The 22,352-nt window shown below is 55.2% G+C and overlaps 1 protein-coding gene across 4 annotated transcripts; it reads right to left on the bottom strand.

Annotated features, from left to right (window-relative positions):
• Window positions 1–7: 7 nt before the first annotated feature.
• Window positions 8–22,068, bottom strand: CABP1 (calcium binding protein 1). 4 transcript variants are annotated; one of them, XM_059675885.1, is made up of 7 exons: window positions 21,283–22,068; window positions 8,085–8,264; window positions 5,186–5,216; window positions 4,787–4,930; window positions 3,696–3,805; window positions 3,328–3,475; window positions 8–464 (listed from the first exon to the last, which is right to left on the bottom strand). In XM_059675885.1, exons 1-7 carry the CDS (start codon window positions 21,931–21,933, stop codon window positions 439–441), a joined length of 1,290 nt encoding a protein of 429 aa, XP_059531868.1. In that variant the 5' UTR covers window positions 21,934–22,068; the 3' UTR covers window positions 8–438. The 4 variants fall into 4 exon arrangements, with proteins under 4 accessions (XP_059531868.1, XP_059531866.1, XP_059531865.1 ...); XM_059675883.1 differs by lacking the exon at window positions 21,283–22,068 and adding an exon at window positions 13,066–13,247; XM_059675882.1 differs by lacking the exon at window positions 8,085–8,264 and having other exon boundaries at window positions 21,283–22,064.
• Window positions 22,069–22,352: the final 284 nt, after the last annotated feature.

A 22,352-nucleotide genomic window follows, 5' to 3' on the forward strand; every position in this document is an offset into this window, starting at 1 on the left:
CGCGGCCTTGCTCCGGGAATGTTTTTATTGGTTCTGAGATAACAAGGCTGAGGCGAGCTGGGATGGGCGCAGCGCTGAGGAGGGCAACAGAGGCTGTGCCCTGGGGCAGACATGCTATGTGGGATCTGCTGGCGGGCTCCCTGGCCCGTCCAGCCGGCAGCGGCTGGGTACATGGCACTTGGCGCCTTGCATAACCTCTGTGGCTTGGCACTGTGGCCTCCTTGTCGGGGGGCGCCCCACTTTCCAGTTGCAGGAGTTGTGAGTCTTTCACAGTGCGGAGGGTGGGGGTCCGGGGCGGGCACCTCCCCGGGGTGCAAGCAGGCCCCCTCCACCAGTCCGTCCTGGGCTCTCGGCAGCGACAGCAGCGGAGCGAGAAGAGCTCCGCCCCTCTTCTCCCGCCGGTGGGAGCTTGGCAGTCCTGGAGGGGCCCTCACGGCCTCAGCGGGACATCATCCGGACGAACTCTGGGGGGCACAGGGGGGGGGGGAAGCAGCCGTCAGGGCCCAGCTCAGGACCCTGCCTCCGAATCGCCCTCAACCTGTGCCCTCGCCATCGCCCTGCTCCTGAATCCAGGCTGGTCCCCACCCCCAGGCGGCCTCCTCCAGTCCATCTTCTACTCGGCAGCGGCTAGGGCTTTCTAAGCTGCATATCTGACCCGTTCTTAAACCTCTCAGGGACCCCACGGACAATGTCCCATATATTGGCATGACCGCAGGCCCTCCCAGTGCTGGCCCCAGCTGACCTCTCCGGCCTCATCTCCCCCCTCACCCCCATCTCATGCCCCAGCTACACAGCTCTCCCTTCCAGCACCTTAGGTGCCGCTGGCTCCCTCTCCCTCCTCACTTTCCAGCTCTCCTGCTACTTGTCCCCTCTCCCTTCTCTTTTTCAAACTAGATTTTCTCTTTTAGAGCAGTTTTAGGTTCACAGCAAAATTAAGCAGAAAGCATAGAGTTCCCAGATACCCCCGACCTCCACACAGGCACACCCTCCCCCATCATCAACAGCCCCACCGGAGTGGCACAATTGTTAAAATTGATGAACCGCCATTGACACATCAGTACCACCCCAAGCCCAGGTCACAGGAGGGTCCACTCTTGGTGGTGCCCATTCGATGGGCTTTGACAAGTGTATAATGACACGTCTCCACCATTATAGTCTGTACACCATCGTTTCCCTGCCCTAAGAATCCTCTGTGCTCGGCCTACTCATCCCCCCTCCCAGCACAGCCCCCGGCGACCACTGGTCCTTTTACTGTCTCCAGTTTTGCCTTTTCCAGAATGTGATAGTTGGAATCACACAGCATGCAGCCTTTTCAGGTTGACTTCTTCCACTTAGCAGTACGGATTTAAGTTTTCTTCTCTCTGATACCGTTCCATTGTCTGGTGGACCACAGTCCACTCATCTACTAAAGCACTTCTTGGTTACTCCCAGGTTTGGGCAGTTATGAATGAAGCTGCTATACACACCCATGTGCCGGCTTCATTTGGATAAACAGTTCTTCCTTCTTTTCCCCTGGTAGCTCCTGCTCATTCCTTAGGCTCTGCTTATTCACAGCCTCCTCCCGGAAGCCTTCCTGAATCCCCCTTCAGCTTGGCACAGGGCCCCCTCTGTCCCCACAGCCTGCTATACACTCCCTCAGAACAGCAGGAACTATACTGTTGGCTTCTGTTTTCCTCGCTGGTCTTAGGGCGGGGGTCCGGTCTAGGCCGCAGAGATGTACAATACGTGCTGGTAGAATAAATGGGAGGCCTGGGCTTTCAGGGAAGGGCAGGCGTCTGTGAGGGCCACTTACCTGGACACAGGACGTCCGGAGATGTTCGGATCTTGTGGTGGCAAAGCCTTCTCTCCATCTAGTCACATTCTACCCAACTGTGAGGGACAACTACTCTCCATAAAAGGCCTCCCCCTTTGTGCTCTGGACACACTTACAGGCTGGCACATACTCATCCTGCCTTTCTTAGAACTCAGGTATCTGGAGTACAGAGTCAACATCTTACTGTCTTTTCCCTGTATCTCAGTGTTCCAAATGGTGTCATGCACCGTGTTATGTGTGGCTGAGATTCCAGGCCTGGGTTTGTGACACAGCTCTGCCTCTTAGCTAGGTAATCCCAAGCAAGTTATATTACTTCTCTTAGCCTCAGTTTCCTCTCTCATGCGGTACTAATAGTGCAATCCATAGAGTCACTGTGAGAATTAAATGAGATAAAATATGTAAAGCTAATCAGTACAGTGACTCATACATATACTTACAATAAATGATAATTATTGTAATTGCTACTGATTCCTTAGAAAAAGTGCTCATGTAGCATTAGCCAGGCACTGAGTTATGTGGAAAATGCAGTGATAAAGAAAGGAGGTTCCTCTTCTGGAAAAGTTCAGAGTCAAGTGGAGAGACCATAGTAGCCCTCGGAGGACAGTGTGAAGGACAAGGATGGCCCTGAGGTGCTGTGAGGCCCAAAGGTTCAATCTGGAGAGTCAGGGACGAAGGGCTGAACAAAGTGTCCCACTGCTGGGTCTTGAAGGATGAATAGAATTGAGCCCAAGTGAACAATAGAACAAAAGGCATCTTGATAAAAAGAACCGTGCGTTAAACAGGAACCTAGCAGTTCATGGACCACGAGTACTTTGGTGCAGCTGTAAGGTGCGGTGGGAGCGAAGGAATGGTAGGAGCTGTGGTCAGATCTTAGGGGCCTGAGTGTCATCCTGAGGAAGGTGGCATTCAGAAAACACTTTCCATGGATGGAGGATGTGGACAGACAGATGGACAGAGATGGGTGGGGGAAGATGGACACAGTAACGGATGTGTGGGTGAGTAGATGGCTACTGATAGGGAAATGACTAGACAGACAATTAGATCAATGGAAGTATGGGTAGAAGTATAGGCAGGTGGTTAAAGATATATAAATATATGAACGAATGTAGAGAAGTACAGATGCATGCAGAGATATACATGGGTTGATGGGTGCAGGGATGAATGAATGGGTGAATTATGGAAGAATTAGGCATGGGTGGATAGATAAGTGCATGGATAAATGGTTCTATGGGTACTTGTTTAGAGATGGATGAGTGGATAAATAGGACAGATGAAGAGATGGATAAGTGAATAGATGGGATGGATGAATGGATAGATGGATGGATGGATGGATGGATGGATGGATGGATGGATGGATGGATATAGAGATGGGAGGCAGACTGAAGTGGTGCATGGATGGCAGGATGGAAGAGTAGGGGATGGAAAGTGGGAATGAAATGATGGTTGCATGATGGATATACAGTTGGAAGGCTCCATGAATGGTCCCTTTCTCTCCCACTTTCAAGCCCACCTACCTTCAAAGTCCACGTGGCCATCCCCATTGAGGTCCACATCTCGGATAATTTCCTCTATGTCTCGGTGTCCCACCTGATGACCCAGGAGTTTCCTCATGGCCTCTCGCAACTCACTGGTGCTTATCTCCCCATCACCATTGGTGTCAAACTAGACAGGGCAGGAGGAGGGAGAGGTAGCTATAACATGGAGACCATCAAGAGCAGATCCCAAAGTTGAGCTCCTACTCCAGAGTCACTGTCCTCTTTCCCCCAGAGACTGTTCTCTGTCCAAGCTCCTTCCCTGGCCTGGGACCCAGGGTTCAGGGTTCTTTTCAGGTTGCCATGCTGGGGTTGGGCTTCTAACAGCCTGTCCACTGCCCATGACTCACCTCTCGGAAAGCATCTCGCAGTTCCTTTACACCAATCATATCTGCCGTCTCCGCCAGTAGTTTAGGTCCCATTAGCTCCACAAAGTCATCAAAATCCACTTGGCCACCCACTGGGGACAAAGGAAAGAGCTAGGTCATCCATCTAACCATTCCCCTCCTACGCAATGGAAGGTACTACCAACCCCACTCTGACTTGCACAGGGCCAGGTCCAAGGTTTAACCAAAGGCCAAATGATGACAGAGAGGTGACTACGTACAGGTAGTTTGTCAAGGAATGGCTCAGGGAAGTGGCCAGGGGTTGACAAAGGGAACAAATCAGGAAGTGGGTGGAGACAGATATGGATGAGAGAAAGAAACATTAGGTCACAGAGACAGGCAAAGAATTTCAGAGACAGAGACACATGCAGTAAGGCAGAGAGGGAAGCAGAGATTCTGGGTCCCTGGCCCACATGCTCCAAGCCTTACCCTTGTGCAAATGGAAGCTCAACTTCCAACAGGCTCTCTCAGGAGGTACAAGTGACTCCGGGCCCCTAGCAGCTGCTAACAGGCCTGCTCAGCAACAGCTTTCACCAGTGACTGGCAGGAGTTTGGGGGTAAGTGCCCCCGGTGAGGGCTACGGGCTAGCCCTGAGGGGAGCTGCTACACTGACTCCCCAAGTTCCCCAACAGAATTAGACTCGGGTCAGTGGCTTGAGAATACACCCTTTGCTGGCTCCTCCTCTTCCCTGTCTCACTTCCCTATTCATCACCTACTAAATAAATGACCTGTGCTTTCAAGTTCTTGTCTCAGGCTTGCTTCTGAGAGAACCCAGACAAGAGGAAAACAGTGATAACAGCATCCCTCTGTTCAGCTCACTGCGGGCCAGGTATTGGGCTGCTTTAAATATAGTCCCTTGGTGACGCCCTGAGCTTCTCTCCCCCTGCCACACCCCTCATTTTCCAGGTGAGGAAACGGGTACGTGGTTTTCCCCAGGCCACAGAGCTGCGGAGAGGTGGGCCCAGAATTTGAACCCAGGCCTGAGTGACTGCAGAGGGCTGCAGAGGTGAGGACGGGAGGGAAGGAGGTGCCCAGTGCCCGGTGGAGGGACTCACGGTTCATGTTGATCTGCTGGGACAGCTCGATAAGCTCCATCTCGGTGGGCATGTAGCCCATGGTGCGCATGCAGTTGCCCAGGTCTCGGCAGTTGATGTAGCCGTCCTTGTCCTTGTCAAATTCCCTGAAGGCCTCTCGGAGCTCTGGGGAAGGGAAGAAAGGTGGACATGGCTGGGGCTGGGAGCTGCAGAGCCTCTGGAGCCAAAGGCAGACATAGGGCCCACGAGCGTGGACAGCCAGAGCCGGAGCTGCCGGCTGTACACTCCTCTGACCCCGGCTCCCTACCAGGCCCTGTCCCTGGAGGCCAGGGGGGTCTCTGCCTCTCTTCCCACCGGTCTCCCTTCCCTCAGCTTCCTGGATGGCTGAGGCACCCTTTCCCCTAAGGCGCCGGGTCTCACCTTCAATCTCCTCTGGCCGCAGTGATCTATCCTGAAACAGAAGAACGTGTCCTGTTAGCAGCTGCCAGGGGCCCGGAGTCACAAAGTCCAACCTGAGGGCCATGCAAGTGGCAGCAGGAGCTGGTGGAGCTGGCGGGGCTGCAGCCGAGCATGCCTGGGCCGTGTCCTTGAGGGGGAAATGAGCACCCCCACATCTCCCACAGCATGGCCGATGCCCAGGGCCCCAGGGCCCCATGCAGCCGGGGCACAGGCCCTCTACACCCAGCCCCTTGTTTCGGACACGAGAATGTGTCAGAGGACAGAGCTGGTCCGAGGCAAAAACCTGTAAATGAAACAGCGTCAGCGGGAGGTCACCGCAGAGAGGAGGCCTGCAAGGTAATGGGAGCGGAGAGGGCTGAGGAGAGAAAGCAGGGACCAGGCAGGCAGCCCGAGGGAGACGGAGGGGAGGACCCGAGGTGTGGAGGCAGGGTCAGGGCTGCGCCCTGCTTCCCGGGCACTGCTCCACCTTCTCCAATTTGACCCCCATGCTACACCCTGCCCTGCCACGGGCACAGCATAGGAGCCTGGGGGCTGCCAGTGCCTCCGGCTGCCGCCAGGCCCCAAAACACACATCCAAAGCGTCAATCAGGGCCCAGCTCTCCTTGGGGAGCCAAGGAGACCCTGGGTCTCGGCATCACAGCAGATGGCAGAGGAGTCTCGAAAGAGCGGGCCCAGAGGACGCAGGGGGCAGCTCCAGCTGGTGAGGGGCCCGTTGCCCTGGGCCTGCCCAGGAGGGTCACAGACTGGCACGAAATGGATGGCTGCCCAGCTGGACCTGCTTAGTAAGCTCCCAAACTGGTCCACGGGGCTCCTCCTCCCCAGATGGCACAGTTCCCTGCCTCTGGGCAGGGAGCACATGGGGCAGGTGTGCCCGCCCTGAGGAAGCACAGGCCAGGTAGAGGCACACCTGTCATGAACACAGACACACTGTGTGCCACCGTGAGCGGGAGGCATCTCAGCTGTGCACAAAGGCTGTTCTAGCCAATAGGACCAGGGTGCCCACCCACTCCAAACTGGCCCCAGGGCAAGGGACCCTGACTCTGGAAAATCTGAGAATCTTCTAGAAAGCGGCTCCTGAGCAACAGCTAGTGGAACAAGCAGGCGCACAGGCCGGTGCTTAGGAGTGGCTGTAGGTGGCCGACAGTGTGGAGCATGTCCATGTGCTTGGGCCGGCAGCTGCGAGCTCCGGGTCCTGCAGGTGCGGGTCGTGCGGGTCGTTACGCGTTCGCATACCTAATCCGGCCTCTGTCACCCACTAGCTGCTCCAACTCAGACTTGGGGCTTGGGTTTTTGCGGTACCCACACCCCCAGTAAGTGCAAGCGAGCGAGCAAGCGAGGACGTGCCCGCGCACGCACACACGGAGGGCTCTCCCTAGGACAAGTTACTCAGATATAGCAAGTCCTTTCCACCGGTCAGGCTCCAGCAGCCCCCACTTCTCCAGGACCCAGCTCGGAGGCACTGGAGAGAAGTGAGGTGCCGCTGCTCCCACTGCACCTCCTCATACATCTTGCATAGACAGGGTCAGGGAGCGGAAAGCCAGGTGCCCCGCTGCGGGGGGCCTGGGGGCTGGCTGAGTCCTGGTGGCTGGTGCTTGGGTCGCCCCCACCCCGGGTGCAGAGTGGGGAGTTGTGTACTGTGCTTGGAGTAGAGCCAGAGATGCCCTCCCGGGTGGCAGGAAGACCATGAGCAATTGAGGGGGGGGGCAGGTGGAATGGAGCATACACATACTCCTTTCACTCCAACGTAATGGCCGGGGGGAAGAGCTTGGCCTCTAGAGTCACACAGACCCAGGTGCAAAGCTCAGATCTGCTGCTTCCTAGCCATGGGCCTGGAGCAGGTACTTCTGTGGCCTAGCCAGGCTCCGCACCTGTAAATAGGTCAGTGCCAGGCCCCTGCCAGGGCCTCAGTGAGCATACCGTGAGGCGCTTAGCACGTGGCATTCAGGAAATGGAACCTACAAACATTTCCACCTGTGACACCATCCTTGTTCCCCCCTCCCTGTGGCTGTCCAATGCCTGCAGGAGGCTGTCCAGGAGAGTAGCCACACGTGGCTATTTAATCCGAATGGGAATGAAACAGAATTAACATCCAGTTCCTCAGCTGCACTAGTCCCATGTCCAGTGCTCCACGGCCACACGTGGCCAGTGCCGCCACAGTGGACAGTGCAGATCTCAGGAGGCTTCCACCCTGGCAGCAAGTCCTCCGGACAGTGCTGTGTGCTCAGCACTGTTGCTCAGAGCACAGGAGGCCTAGTCAGACGCCCGAGTCTGAGTCCTACCTCCCTCGCCCACAAGCCGTTACCTTCAGCAGGTTACTTCTCCAACTCAGCTTCCTCATCCGTAAAATGGGGTGATAGTACCTGCCTCTTAGAGTGGCTCTGAGTCTTAAGCGAGGCAATGGGCCAAAGCTCTTAGCACAGTGCCGGGCACACAGTAAGTGTTCAAAAAGTCTCCCCAAACATGCCCTGGCTGGTGTGGCTCGGTTGGTTGAGCGTATCCCATGCACCAAAAGGTCGCAGGTTCGACTCCCAGTCAGGATGTGGTGCATAGAGGAGACAGCTGACTGATGTTCCTCTCTCTCTCCCTCTGCCTTCTCTCTCTAAAATCAATAAAAACACGTGTATTATTTAAAATCCCCACAATGTTGGCTGCTGTCATCATTCCTTGCTGGTGGAGGTGGGCTCCGCAGTGCGCTGCAGCCATGAGCGGGAAACTTCAGGGGTCAGATTTGCAAACTGAGGGTTTGAGGTGTGTCTGCGGGGGGAGGCGCTTCTGTGTACAGAGCCCCTCCTCTCCCCAGCACCTCCTCACACCCGTGAAGCCCAGTCGAGCGCAGCTCCACGGGGGCCAACTTACGTACAGGCTGCCTGCTCTCAGCAAAGCCCTTGCGCAGGAAGACGCAGGCCGGGCCCAGCAGGTTGTGCATGACGGCGCAGTTCTGCGCCAGCATCAGGAGCGGTCCCGGGAGCTCGCCGCTGGCCGCCAGCCCCTCCTCGCTGGTCTGCACCACTCTGTAGCTCGCAGTCTCCTCCTGGCGCATCTTCAGCCAGCACCACGCAAATGCAAAAGAGAGGCAGGCATCACCTCCCTGCCCAGCCGGGCCTCCTAGAAGGGGCTCGTCAAGAGCAGACCCTGGGAGTCCAACAGCAGGTTCAGAGAGCCCTCAGAGGCACGGGGGCCGCCTCCAATTGGTCCAACAGATGGAGTCTCCAATCCTTGACTGAAGCAGATGCTCCAGGGAGAGCTGGGTGTGGCACCCACCAGGTGGCTCATGTGCACGCGCGCACGCATACACACACACACACACACACACACACACACACGACACATACGTGTGCCTAGAATCACACTCACATGTATGCAAAGGCTCAGAGAGAAAAGCAGGCAGCAGGAGGCTTCTGTTCCCACCAATGGGAAGTTTTCGTTAAGAGATGAATGGAATACATCCTTTTCCAACATTGCCCCAATGTCCCAGCACAAACCCTGGGGCTAAGTTCCCAAACTGACTCCTGACCCTGCCCCCACTGGACCCCACTGGACCCCACTGGACCCCACTGGACCCCACTGGACCCCACTGGACCCCACTGGACCCCACTAGACCCCACTGGACCCCACTGGAAGACAGTGAGGACAATCAGAGCAGCAACGTGGAGAGCAGGCTCGGCTAGACTGGAGGTTGCAAACACAGGGGCCATAGCTAACAAATGAAGCGCAGGTGTAAGAGGCGGGAGACCGGGACTAAATGATGCTGCGAGTCCGTCTTAAGGAGCAGCACTATGGAACTCCAGCCCAGAGACCTTCCGGTGGGCGTGGGCGACACAAAGCACGCCTGTGGGTCGGATCCCACCATTTGCAACCTCGACACTAGACACTCTCACCAGCAAGTCTCCTCCCCGTCCCGCCTTCCCTGGCTCCCTGCCGGGCCCAGCCTGCCTGCGACCTCTGAGGCTGAGACAGGGGCCGCTGCTTACCGAATATAGCTGTGCCCCAGGCCCGGCCAATCCAGTCTCCTCCCTGATGGTTCCCATGCAGCTATAAAAAGTCAGCGCTGCCCACAGACTGCCCCCACCCCACCCCCACCCCCAGGGCAGCATCAGCATCAGACACAACTTTCTATCCCACCCCGGCTCCCCAAGACGCCCAGGGCCCCACACCCACCCTTTCATCTCGCCACACTCTCCTTCCTGCCACGTTCCTCTAGCTCAGCGGTTCTCAACCTGTGGGTCGCGACCCCTTTGGGGGCCGAACGACCCTTTCACAGGGGTCGCCTAAGACCATCGGAAAACACATATATAATTACATATTGTTTTTGTGATTCATCACTATGCGTTCATTATGTTCAATTTGTAACAATGAAATCGGGGGTCACCACCATGAGGAACTGTATTAAAGGGTCGCGGCGTTAGGAAGGTTGAGAACCACTGCTCTAGCTCCATGAAGGCCACACCCAGAGGGGCGGCCTGTCCTCCCGGGCCGAGAAGCGGAACAGCCTGCCCGTCTCGCCTTGTCCTCTCATGTGCCTTCTCCCCAGCGCCCCACACTGTGGGCTGCTCACTGGACTCCCTTCCCCTTCCAGGCCTGGAGGGAGACCGTGTTCTGGTTCTGCTCAGATTCGCGGTGAAGCACCTCAGCCCAAGGCCCAAGTTCAGTGAGTGCCATAGGGCCGGGCTCAGGGCGTCTCAGAGCGTAAGGGGTGTCAGGTGGACCAACGGCCGTTCGGATTTATGCCAAGTGAGGTCAAAACCTCGGCCACTCTCACACAGGCCTCGGGACGCAGCTGGAGTGAGGGCAGAGCCAGAGGGGCCTCCTGCTGAGGCCGGCCCCAGGAAGCCTGGGGTTCCCGTGGCTTAGCCCCGACGCAGTCTCCGGAGGTGCCCGTGGAGAGGCAGCCTTTGGTCCTAGTGACCCGCACACTTGGCTCAGAGTGACACAGCCCAGGAGGTGACACGCAGCAGGGCAGAACTGATAGGCGCTTTGTACACTGACTCTGGGCTCCCCATTCCGGCTCTGCCACCCGCTTGCTTTGTGACCTGGGCAGGTCACGTCACCTGTCTGTGCTCTATTTCCTTCTCTGTGCCATGGGCATGGGCATGGGCATGGTGACGCACAGGATTCCTGCGAGAAGTCCATGAGCTATTGCACAGTGCCTACAGCATGATGAGCGTGGGATAGATGGAGCTGCCACGGTGATGATGGTGACAGTGATGCAATTTAGAGAGATGCTGGTGCAGAAGGCAGTCACTCTGGCCTCAGAGGAAGTGGGAGAATATTTGCCAGTCAGAAAGAAGTGAGAAGGATGGAGAATTTGCTCCCACAGAGAACTCTGGCCTCAGAGGAAGTGGGAGAATATTTGCCAGTCAGAAAGAAGTGAGAAGGATGGAGAATTTGCTCCCACAGAGAACGCGCCAGTGGTGGCCGAGGAATTTCCACCGCATCTCTTGATGGTAATCCTGCCTGGCACCACGCTGCCCCGGGAAGCGGCTGTTCTTCCCGGCCAGTGATGGCACCTGACAGCCTGGTCTGCCTGCTCAGAGCCTGGAGCGGCCGCCTCTCACCATTACCAGTTCCCCGAGTACCACTCAGGAAGCCAAGTGGGCAGCGGCCCACAGGCTGACCGTGTCTCCTGGCACCGAGGGGCCCTCTCCTGAGTGTGGCTTAACAACAGGAGGGCCCAGCATGCCTCAGGACCTAACAGCTTTCTAACAACAGAGCTGGCCAAGAGTCTGCAGGTCAGAGCTCCCCACACTGAGGGATTCAGGAGAAGTTGAGTGAGTAAGCACTTGGTGAGGTAGGAGAGGCGACTGCTGTAGCCGGTGGGAATTTGGACCAGATGACGTGTAAGGGCAGACTCAGAGATCTAAGAATAACGTTTTTGACAGCAGGAAGAAGAGAAAGGCAAAAATAAAAAATAAAAATACCAGCTCTGGACTCACACAGACCAGGGTTTAAATCCCAACTCAGACTCCAGTTGGCTGTGTGGCCTCAGCCAAAAGAACTATTTGGTGGAAAAGAGAAAGTAAGATAACAAGTTGGATACATTGTGAATATTCAGGGAAAAGCAATTATTATTTTTATAAAAAACATGACATTTCCCTGGCTGGGTAGCTCAGTTGGTTAGAGCATTGTCCTGATATGCCAAGGTTTCGAGTTTGATCCCTGGTCAGGGCACATGCAAGAAGCAACCAATTAATGCATAAATAAGTGAAATAACAAATCGATGTTTCTCTCTCTCTCTCTCTCTCTCAAATGAATTTTAAAATGTTTTAAATTTAAAAACATGAAATTAAATGCAGTAAGTTGCATGATCTTTAACCGTACTCCATGGACTCAAAACCTCTCCTATATTCTTTTTCCTCCATCCCCCTTTTCAGAAAACCCAGAGAGGAAAAATTATGATTACAACAATGTGACTAGCTAATATTTGCTGAGCACTATATTCCAGGCAGTGAATATAGTGCACAACACTTTTAGTTCTCACAATCACCTTGCAAGGTGGGTACTAGTATTTATACTTGATGGACAAAAGAAAGAACTGAGGCCCAGAGAAGTCAAGTAACTTGCCCAAAGTCACACAGCTGGAAAGCGGAGACCTGAGAAGCCTGATTCTTAAGCCCTCTGCTATGTAAGGAAGATGGGTGGGGTGGAACCAAAGGCCAATTCTTATTCTTAAACTCATCTCTTCAAGCTCTGGACAGAGCCAGGGGAGGGGCTTTCACCCTGTGGTCCTTTAAACTAATTCTGATCAGTTTCTGTTCCTCTGCAACAGCGTGGAGGCCACTTCTGGTACAAAGACTCCACTAAGAAGATAGCAGGTGATGGGGGGAGGGTGCACAGAAGAAAGTCACCCCTCAGAAGGATGTGAGGAGCAGCAAAGATGAAAAGGGATTTGGTGTGAGCAGCTTAGCCACGTGAGGAAGCCGATGCGCAGCAGAGAAGCCTGAGGTGCCCTAAATGGAGAGGCTGCCAACGGACGGAGGAGTGAGGATGGGTTGGGGCAGAGGTGCCGTCGGCTCACCTGAGACCGTGGTAAGTGTCACTTAACCTCAGTGGCAATTAAGCTCCCTGTCTGGGAAATGGAAGCCCTGCAGGAGAACGTCCCTATCATGCCTCTTCCTTGAGACGCTATCGAGGAGTGTCTTGCACGGCCTGGCCACAGAGGGCCGGACACACGGGCGGAGTGCACTTGAAGCAAAGCCCTACCGATGCCAGCCCAGTGCTTACTTGCTTCCAAAAGGAATTCTTGCAAAAAGACAGCGTGCTGGTGTGGGAGCAATAGATCTGCTACAGGAAGGGACACGCGGACCCTTTGACTCAACATCCTCTTTCTCAGTGGAGACGGTTCTGGTCCCTGAACCAGCCTGGTCCTCATTGAGATTCTCTGACCTGGTTCCTTTCAGTGGCAACAGGATCTACTTCACAACCCGCAGCCCTGAAGGTGTAGAGCCCACCAGGGAGGGTCAGAGGCCCTCCTGCTGAGAAGGAGGCTTAGCCGCAGCAAGGTCAAAGCGCAACCCCCTTCAGGCCTGCCAGTGCCACGGGGTCTGTCCGCTCTGGCATCCTAAGGACCAGGCTTTTCACTCACATCCTAGCAGCCATGCGGCTCTTTCCTAAATCTTGTACCGATTCCCAAACACAGTCCCCATGCAGCTCCAAGTCCCAACTTCCTGGGACATGGAAACTGTGACAGGAGGTAACCCGGAGCTCAGAACAGGGCGGCAGCTCTAGGCAGAGCCATGGGAAGGTGACAAGCCTCAGATGCCCACCCCTCCATGCCCAACCGCTGGGGCCGATGGGAAGACGCCCCAGTCCCCCAGCCCAGGCTTGGAAGTCCAGGGACATACCTTCCTGGAGAGATTTCTCAGTGGAGACTTGACACAGTTGCCCATCCTAAGCTGAGGCAGCGCCTCTCAGGATCCCGGGGTCCATGGAGGAGGCTCTTGGGCTAAGAGACCTCAGTCCCGGTCCTGCCAAGCCCAGCCTCCCTCTGCCTGCGCCGCTCTTCCTCCAGGACCGAGCCCTCTCTCCTGCGTGCGTGCTCTCTCACTCGTCCGCCGGCTCCTGCTGATTCTTTTTTTTTTTTTTTGGTGGATTGTGTGTGTGTGTGTGTGTGTGTGTGTGTGTGTTTGTGTGTGTGTGGGGGGGGTAACTTTCTGGGCACTTTCTTAAGGAGATGAAGGCAGGAGGGGAGCGTGCAGGGCACAGAGAAAATCACCGAGAGAGCTGCTGGCAGAGGGCGGCGGAGCTGGCGAAGGCGGCCAGGTCAGCCCCACCAGATTAGCGCTCAGTCCCCTTCCCGCAGCCCCTCCTCTCCGGCTGCCAGAGCTGCGGAGAGACTGCATGGGGAGGGGGCCCCCAAGGGCAGCTGCAGCTGGGAATTAGGCCAGCAGACCCAGGAGGGGAATCAGGCTAGTTTGGGTCCCCAAAGCCAGGGTGCCTCCCAGCTGTGTGCTTGCATTCACACACACACACACACACACACACACACACACACACACACACACGAAAGCACACAGGGACAAACACAGGCCTGCCTCCTGACAAGTGCAGCTGGACTGAGCAGGCAGCTCCAGCTGAGGGCTCGGGGAGTTGTGACGTCTCCATCACGCTCGTTTTCCACACCTGCCTCGGCACTGGAATGGGATGAGGCTCGGGGACTGGAAGCTCAGCTGAGCCAAAGCAGTTAGTCCCAGGGCGCAGTCTTGGAGGGCGTGAGTGAGGGCCACTGACCTCGTAGTCGTCCGCCTAATCCGCGCCAGGATCTCTCACCAGCTTCCTTGGGGCGTGGAGCAGAGGCCGCCCTGGCCAAGCAGCCTTCGAGGTCCCACGATGGACTTTGAGGGGACTGGCTCTGCCTCCGCTCCAGGCTCCGGCTGTGATGTCAGTCATCTCAAGCCTCATGTCCCAGTGGAGATCTACAGCCCCAGCCTGCCGACCTGAGAGCAGTCCCATCCCCGGCACCCAGCTTTCCCCAGCAGGGGGCGCCAGAGGCAGGTCCGCCCCAGATGGAACACCCTTCCACGCAGGCCTGAGCGTTCAGTCCAGAGGGGCTCCTCTCCCAGGGGCTTTCTGCCCAGTTTCGAGTGGCTGGTCAGACCTCCCCTTAGGGACGATGAGCGGGAGGCCTTGCCCAGAAGGTGCCACAGGCTTGGTCCCAGGAAGCCGGGGAAGGAGGTCCCTGGATAGCTCTTGTCGACAGAGCTGCCGCTGACGATGTCATTGACATGCGGAGGGTTTAATCAGGCTACTCAGCGGCCCGTGTTTGGGCCAAACCTCCGGAGAGGGAATGGGAGGAGGGGGGTACCCCCTGAGGACCGATGGAGGAGGCTGGGGAGTTGTTTTCGCCCAGCGTGTAGAAAGGAGTCAAGACACTGGGGAGTTGGAGTTGAAAGAGCAAGCAGCCAACTTAAGTGCCTTCTTCAAAGCCGTGTTCCTTGGAAATAGCTTAAAGCAGCATCTGGGGTCAGGGGTCAGGGTCATTCATGAAGAAGAGCAATGGAGATGAATGAGAGGATCAGCAGGCCTGGGGTTGAGTGCTGGCTCTGCTGGCTTCTGACTTCTCACATTCCAGAGCTTCAGTTTCCGTGCCTGGAAAATGGGGTTTCCTCTCTCTTACTTAAAATGCCTACATGGCAAAGTGCACGGCACATACGGGGACTCTATAAGTAATGATTAAAAGGGAGAAAGAAGGGTCATTTGTCCAGTATTTATGTGCCAGGCACTGTGCCTGGCCCTGATCGCCTGGGGAACAAGAGAAACACAGTCCCTGCTTTCAAGGAGCTTCCATTCTAGCAGGTGGGCAAGAGCTATTACACGGCTAGGAACACACTGACTTCATTACATGTTAGTTACATGCTATGAAGGGGAAGCACAAAAACTCTGGGGATGCGCCTTAATTCAGGAAGATCAGAAAAGACATGCAGGCCAAAGCCAGGAAACTGGCCACCTGCAGATTCTGTTGAAAAGCGAGGGCTCACAAATGAGGTATTATAGAATTAGCCCTGAGACCTATATAATTTAATTAACCGATGTCACCCCAATAAATTCAATAAAAAATTAAAATTGAAAATTTTAAGTAAAAAAAAAAAAAAGAAAAAGAAAGAAAGAAAAGTAAAGCTAGAACTCACCAGGGACCCCATAGGGAAAGGCGTCAAGCTTCATACAGGAACCCAGTTCATACGAACTACATGAGCAGATACACGAGCAGGCAGCACAGTGTGAAGCAGCTTCCCTGCCCTGGCCGCCGATGAGACCCACTGGGAGCTTCCCCGGAGATGCTCACTCACCAGGCACAGGCGGGCTCCGGACAGTGCCAATAAGCGTACTCCAGGTAACTCTAACCTGCAGCCAGTGTGGAGAACTACTGACACAGCCTACTGGTAAGAGCTTGGAGCGCAGAGTCAGACCTGGGTTCCAATCTTGCCCTGCTGCCTAGCAACTACTGGCTGATCTTGAGGACAATCTTTCTGAGCCTCAGTTTCTTTATTGATCAAATGGGTACTCTAATAACCCTTCCCTCAAGGGCTCTTCCGAGGAGTTAACGAGACAATGCATGCAAAGGGCTTGGCACAGTGCCACAAGCATTGGTCTTATATGGCCAGGGCACCCACTCCTGCCCCCTGCAGGCCATCCCAGAGCACAGCACCCACTTGTCAACCTTGAGATGTGCCTGTCCTTGGAAACGGCACACAGGACAGATGTCTCCTGCAGGAAAGGCACGCACTTCGCCCTGGCACACTCTTCAAAATGCTGCTCACTTTGGGTGTAGATATTTGGATATGGGTCAGAGGTTTTGTTTGTAATGGACTGTGTGGACAGTTAAATAAGATGATAAATCATATCCCTCAACATGAAGCCGGGCACACAGTAGACACTCAGTAAATGCTGGATGATATTAAAGAATGTAGAATGTGGAGTCCCAACGGCTGGATTTGAGGCCCAGTTTACCATTTCCTAACCACAGGGCCTGTATAAATGATTCAATTTCTCTGGATCCCAGTTTCCTTAATTATAACATGGAAATAAGACCTGACCTTTCAATTTTGGAGGATTATGGTGAAGACCATGAGCTACAGATATAAAAATACTGTTAAGTAAAGGCTTTGCAACATAAGGTATTATTTCTGCCCTCCTTTGTCACCCGGGAAAAAAAAGATTAAAATAATAAATTCCTGATCTTAACTTGTTAAATGAAAAGTCAGGTACTTTGAAGAAACCCATCATTCTTTAGGGACGAGGATGCAGTATTAACTTGAGTCTTCAGGGCAGGGATTCAGGGATTCAAACCTAGAGCTTGCTTAAGCTGTGTTTGGCTCCGCAGGAGGGGTGCTGGTGATTGGAAGGGGCAGATGGCTTGACCTTCAGCAGAAAAATTTTTTTAATATATATTTATTAATTTCAGAGAGGAAGGGAGAAGTAGAGAGAGAGAGAGAAACATCAATGATGAGAATCATTGATCAGCTGCCTCCTGCAAGCCCCATACTGGGGATCAAGCCCACAACTCAGGCATGTGCCCTTGGCTGGAATTGAACCTGGGACCCTTCAGTCCGCAGGCTGATGCTCTATCCACTGAGCCAAGCCGGCTAGGGCAGCAGAAAATTTTTAAAGGGCTGAACCGTGGGAGGTTCTAGAAGGAGCAAAGGCATCACACAGCCCCATCCCACCCCCATTCCTGTTCACTGAGGCATCAGGCCCCGGGCCTGTGGAAGCCACACTGTGAGATTCCGGCTCATGAATGGAATAATAGGATCAGAGGGATGAGAAGGATAAAGCCGTTGCTGATTATTCCTGATTAGGAGGGAGACTGGTCTTCAGTGGCCCTGATCAGTTCTATCGCTGCACTTGACCTTGGATGGCAGCCCAGTGCTAAGACGCTCAGGGAAAGCTGGGTCGTTACCTGAGAGGTACTTTGTGGCTGCTTCTGACAAATAGGAAACACACTGAGGTGACTTGCCACCAAACCAGCATGGCGTGGCACAGGCAGGCTGTTCAGAGAGGCAGACCACAGCACAGTCCTGCGGGACCTTTGGACAAGCCATTTCCCCTCTGAGTCTCTCTTCTCATCTCTAAAATGGAGGATGATAATGCTAACCTTCACAGGTTGCTGTGAAGTTAAGATAATGAGAAGATACTTTTTGTCAATTGTTTAGTGGGCTCTAGACTAAGGTCTCAAGTACGCTTGTTGCTTCCCCAGAACAGTTAGAGGCGAATGCAGACACCTGGGGGACTCCTCTGATTTATGTTTATCACAACTGAGATTAACATAAATACGAACTACATGAGCAGATACATGAGCCCAGAGAAAAGGCCATTAGGGCTACCGGCCTCCTCAGAGCGCAGAGGGAGAAAGGTGGCCGGGCAGGAGTGAGTACTATACTCAGTCCCCATCCTAAAAACATAGGCCTAGCCCTAGTAGGACTAAATCTGTTAGGACCCAAGCCATCATAGCCTCTCTCCCCAGCTAAGAACCCTCTGCAGTCCGTGGCTGGAGATGTCAGCCATTCATTTGCTGATTCACTCATTAGGATACAGGATCACAGTGATCCTACTATGTGCAAAGCAGTTTGGGAATTGGAATAGCATACCCAACTCAAAAGAGGTGTCTCTGCAGCTAGAAAAAGAAGGGTGGGACAGAGCTGTGGGTTTTATTTGCATTTGCCTCCTCTACAAGGGGTGTTACTTCCCAAATTTAAGGTAAGGAGCAGAAATACTGTTCCAAGACCCAGTGCCAAGCACTGCCCTAAGTCATGTCTATTCTGAGTTAATTTCTGGTACCACGTCTTCTCTCCGGGTGACATGTCCGCAGCTAGCCACTAAGCGGGTACTAGGAAAGGTCCTTTGCCATTCAGCTCCTTCCTTTAACATCCTTCCTCACCTGGCTCAGAGACAGCTTTTAAAGTACAGGCCCTCATTGGGACACTTACTCTATAAATAACAACAATAACACTAATGAAGGCTGCCCTTTTCCCAGCACCCGCTCTGAGTCAGGCCATTTGACATGCTGAGTCTTGTATACTTCACACAACTGTGCAAGGTAGTTTTTGTCAACCTCATTTCTGGATGAACCCAGACTGAAAGAGAAATTACGAGGCCCAAGGTCACAGCAATAGGCAATGACGGCTCTGGGATTGGAACCTGCGGCTCTACTGTCTCCCCAGCCACCATCCCATGCTTCAGTCTCCCTGCAGGCAGTGAGGATGCCCTGTGAGGTCACTAGAAGAATCCTAATTGCTGTTCCCCCTAATTTAGGAGTCTATCTTGGTACCTTCACTTTGAACCCTATTCTATTACAAAATAAGGAAAACGGCCTGACACAGACCTTGGTGGTTAATCAACAGCAGCTGCAATAATAATAACATTGACAGAGCCTTTGGTCTGAACCACACACTGGTCCAAGCTCTGTACATATCACCTTATATAATCTCCCCTAAACCTGGTGAGGTACTATGAATTATCCCTATTTTGCAGATAAAGAAACAGGCTTAATGAGGATGAGTCCCTTAAGGTGAAGAAATATGAACTTGGGCCCTAGCTGGTTTGGCTCAGTGGATAGAGCGTTGACCTGTGGGCTGAAGGGTCCCAGGTTCGATTCCGGTCAACAGCATGTACCTGGGTCACGGGCACATCCCCAGTAGGGGGCGTGCAAGAGGCAGCTGAATCGATGTTTCTCTCTCATCGATGTTTCTAATTCCCCATCCCGCTCCCTCTCCCTCTCTGTAAAAAAAATCAATAAAATATATTTTTTAAAAAAAAGAAATATGAACTTGGGAGACATGACAAATATACTTCCCCAGGGTGATATTTTGCCTAAGCAGACCCGACCTGAAAGTGTCTGTACTCAGAAGCCCATTTCCCTTCCCTTGGTCCTGACCCTGACCCTGTCTCCCTGGGCAGAAATCTAAATGCAGAAAGAAGGGCAAGGAAGGGTGGCAGCGGCAACGTGGTGGCCGGTGCGGGTGCTTGGAGAAAAAAAAGAAGAAGAAGGGAAAGGAAGCCTTATTCCCCCTCGCAGGAGGCTGACACCAGTCCCAGGCCAGGCTTTGCTGCTGCTGCTGTTGTGCAGAAGATGCCTGAGAGCTGTCAGCAGGAAACCCAGACTGAATGTGCCCCAGCTTTAAAGAAAACGTCTGCAGCTCCAAGGGCAAGAGCTTCCAGAGGAGGGAGTAAATATTTGATGGGCCTCCCAGCTCTTCCTGGCTCAGATGACTCCGGTGACATTTCAGAACATGGGGCTGGAGAATTTAATGATTGAGAAAGTAGAAGTGGGGAGAAAAGCAGGCAGCTGAGAATGAAGTATGAAGCCAGATCACCAGCAAACTAACCAGAAAAGGAGCGATTCTGGGCCAATAACCTACCCTTCCAAACTGCTAAACTGTAAGCTTCAAGGGCATCAGCTAGCAGACTGAAGGGTCCCAGGTTGGATTCCAGTTAAGGGCACATACCTTGAGGCTCAATCCCTGGTCCTGGTCAGGGCGAGTGTGGGAGGCAATCAATCATTATGTCTCTCTCACATCAGTGTTTCTCTCTGTGTGTCTCTCCCCCTCCCTTCCACTCTCTAAAAATCAATGCGGGACAATATCCTCGGGTGAGGATGAGCAACAACAACAATACACATAAAATACCCAGAACGCCAGCTACCTTGTTCACTGTTGTCTCCCTGAAGCCAGGCCAACGCCTGAGCAATGCCCTAAAGCCCTACACCTGCTCACTAATACATACGCCACTGCAGCGAACTTCTCCCTCATCACGGTGGCACACTAACTCTCCCAGCTCTGCATCCACATCTCCACGACGGAGAACTGTTTCCAGCGAACTCGGAGGACTCCCCGCAGGAACAAAGCCACACGCTGGAGCCCTGTTACCCCACCACAGCAGCCCCGTGCAACCCAAATCCATGCGCAGCTGCCTTCATGTCAGACCTCCTCCGGCATCAGCCGCTGCGCCGTAGTACTTTGAAAAGGAATGCGCGGATCTGAAGCCACACACACGGCCTCCTTGGAATCCTGATCCAGCCTGGCAAGCCGGGAGCTTCAAACGGCTGCTTTACGCTACTTCCTAGCACAGTCAGGCTCTGCCGCCTTCCCCACACACCGTGCAAACAGCCTGGTCAGACCTCTGCATCCCCACCACCACCCCCGCTGCCGCAGAACTGTCTCAAGGCTGTGCAGTGAGTTTGATTTAATTATGGGCTCAGAACCAAGGCTATCCTGGCTTTGCTCAGGAGTTCACAGGTTCCTTTCCGCCGAGCCTCTCTCCCCAGCAGCACACCGTCAAACTGGATTATGACTGAGGGATTGTTTTTAAAGGGCAGCTGCCCAGCTGCCCGGGACCCTTGAGAGAAAGGCCTAGGAAACCAAAGGAGCCACTGCTGACTCCGTAGTGACCTTTCTGACCCGAGAATGCACACCACCTCAAGCTAGGCGGCCGTGGGTACTGCTCCGCATCCTCTGACTCACAACTGCCCAACTGCCATCCTAATGGCAGCCCTGAAGCAACAACCTCCGTCAAACACCCCAAAGTTCCAGTTTGAGCAGTAGCTGTACAGCCCTCCATGCCTCCAGACACTTCTCTTCCCATATTTTAGCTCTCCTAACTTTCCCCAGGTCTTTGTGGCCACCACAGGCAATGGTTAGGGTCCTTCACCCCCAAGCAAGGCTGTGTGCCCCAAGGTCCCCCACTCTTGACCCCAAGACTCCAAACCCTTTGCTCTCTTGAGTTGCTCACTGGTGGTCTTGGCCAGAGTCCAGGGTTTCGCGCCCCGTTCTCAGAGCGCCCCTCTGTGACCCCTTCAAATCTCCAGGTGGCGTGTGGAGGTCGATCCCTCCCAGGACGGGCCCATTCTGGCAGGTGGAAGGCGGCTTTGCAGGGTGCCTCGCGCCAGTAGAGGCCGGAGCGTGGACAGCGCCCAGGGTGCTGAAGCAGGCACCGGGGGAGGCAAGCGCAGGCAGGGGCGCGTGGCTGGGGGCCCGGGCAGCAGGAGGACGGCTGTGGGGGCGCAGCCCGCGGCAGGGTCCCGAGCGCCTCTCCAGCGAGCACGGACAGACGGGAGGTGCGGCCCTTACCTGGCCGAAGGCGGAGCTGAGCATGGGGCGCAGCCGGTGGAGGAACGGGTCTGCCTCGGACGCGGCAGCTGGAGCGGAGACCCCGCGACTCGGGGCTCGCTGCGCGCACCGGAGGCCGAGAGCCGGGGACAGCCCCCGTTCCTCCCCATCCCGCCCGCGGGCCGGCGGCAGCGGCGACTGGGGAGAAGGTCGGGACGCCGCGGCCGCCCGCAGCGCCTCCCGGGGCCTGCAGTGCGCCTGGGGGAGCCCGCAGCGGCTTCCCCGCACGCCCTCCTCTCGCGGCGCCGGCCGGCACAGGGGCCTCCGCAAACTGGGGTCCCCGGACGGCGGTGGCGTGCCGGGGCAGGTGCTGGGCAGCCGGCGGCTAGGCAGCCCTGGCTCCCGGGCAGGGCCCTGGCGGGGAAGCCGGCTGCCCCCGCTCGTCGCAGCCGCCTTCAGCAGCGACGTCTTGGACTCGCTTTTGGCGATGTGCGAGCTCATCGCAGCGGGGCCGGCGCTCGCATGGCCGGGCAGCGGAGGCGCGGTGCGGCACCGAGCGGGGCCCCCGGTGGGCAGAGAGCAGGGCGTCCGGCGGGAGCCAAACCCGAGGACGCGCTGGAGGCGGGCGCCGTACCCGGGCCGCTTAAATGCGGCCCCGTCTCCGCCACCCATGTGATAGCGCAGCCTCTACACCCGGAGTCCCGAGCTCCCCGGTGGCTGGCGGTCCAGATCTGTGGGGGTGCCCGCCGGCTGTCCCCTGAGAGCCCACCCCCAGCTCCGGGCGGCGCAGGTACTGCCTCGCCCCGCCCCTTTCCCCGCCCAGCGCTCGAGGAGCCTCGCTTCCGGGCGGCCCCTGGCGGCTTAGGGGGCGCTGCGGCACGGAGCAGGGAGCACAAGGGAAGGGGTTTGGCCAAGGGCCCCAAAGATGTCCAGTCTTTGGTATCGCCGGAACTGGCCCTTAACACGCCTGGAGGCCCCCACGGGAAGCCAGGACCCCCGGAACCTCCAGAAATGCAGGCGGGATGCACTCCCCAGAGGATACAACTTTGGAACGGAGGATGAGAGCGGTGCAGTGCCCTAAAGAGCCACGG

This window comes from Myotis daubentonii, chromosome 19, assembly GCF_963259705.1.
Source record: "Myotis daubentonii chromosome 19, mMyoDau2.1, whole genome shotgun sequence".
In the NCBI taxonomy this organism is placed as follows: domain Eukaryota; kingdom Metazoa; phylum Chordata; class Mammalia; order Chiroptera; family Vespertilionidae; genus Myotis; species Myotis daubentonii.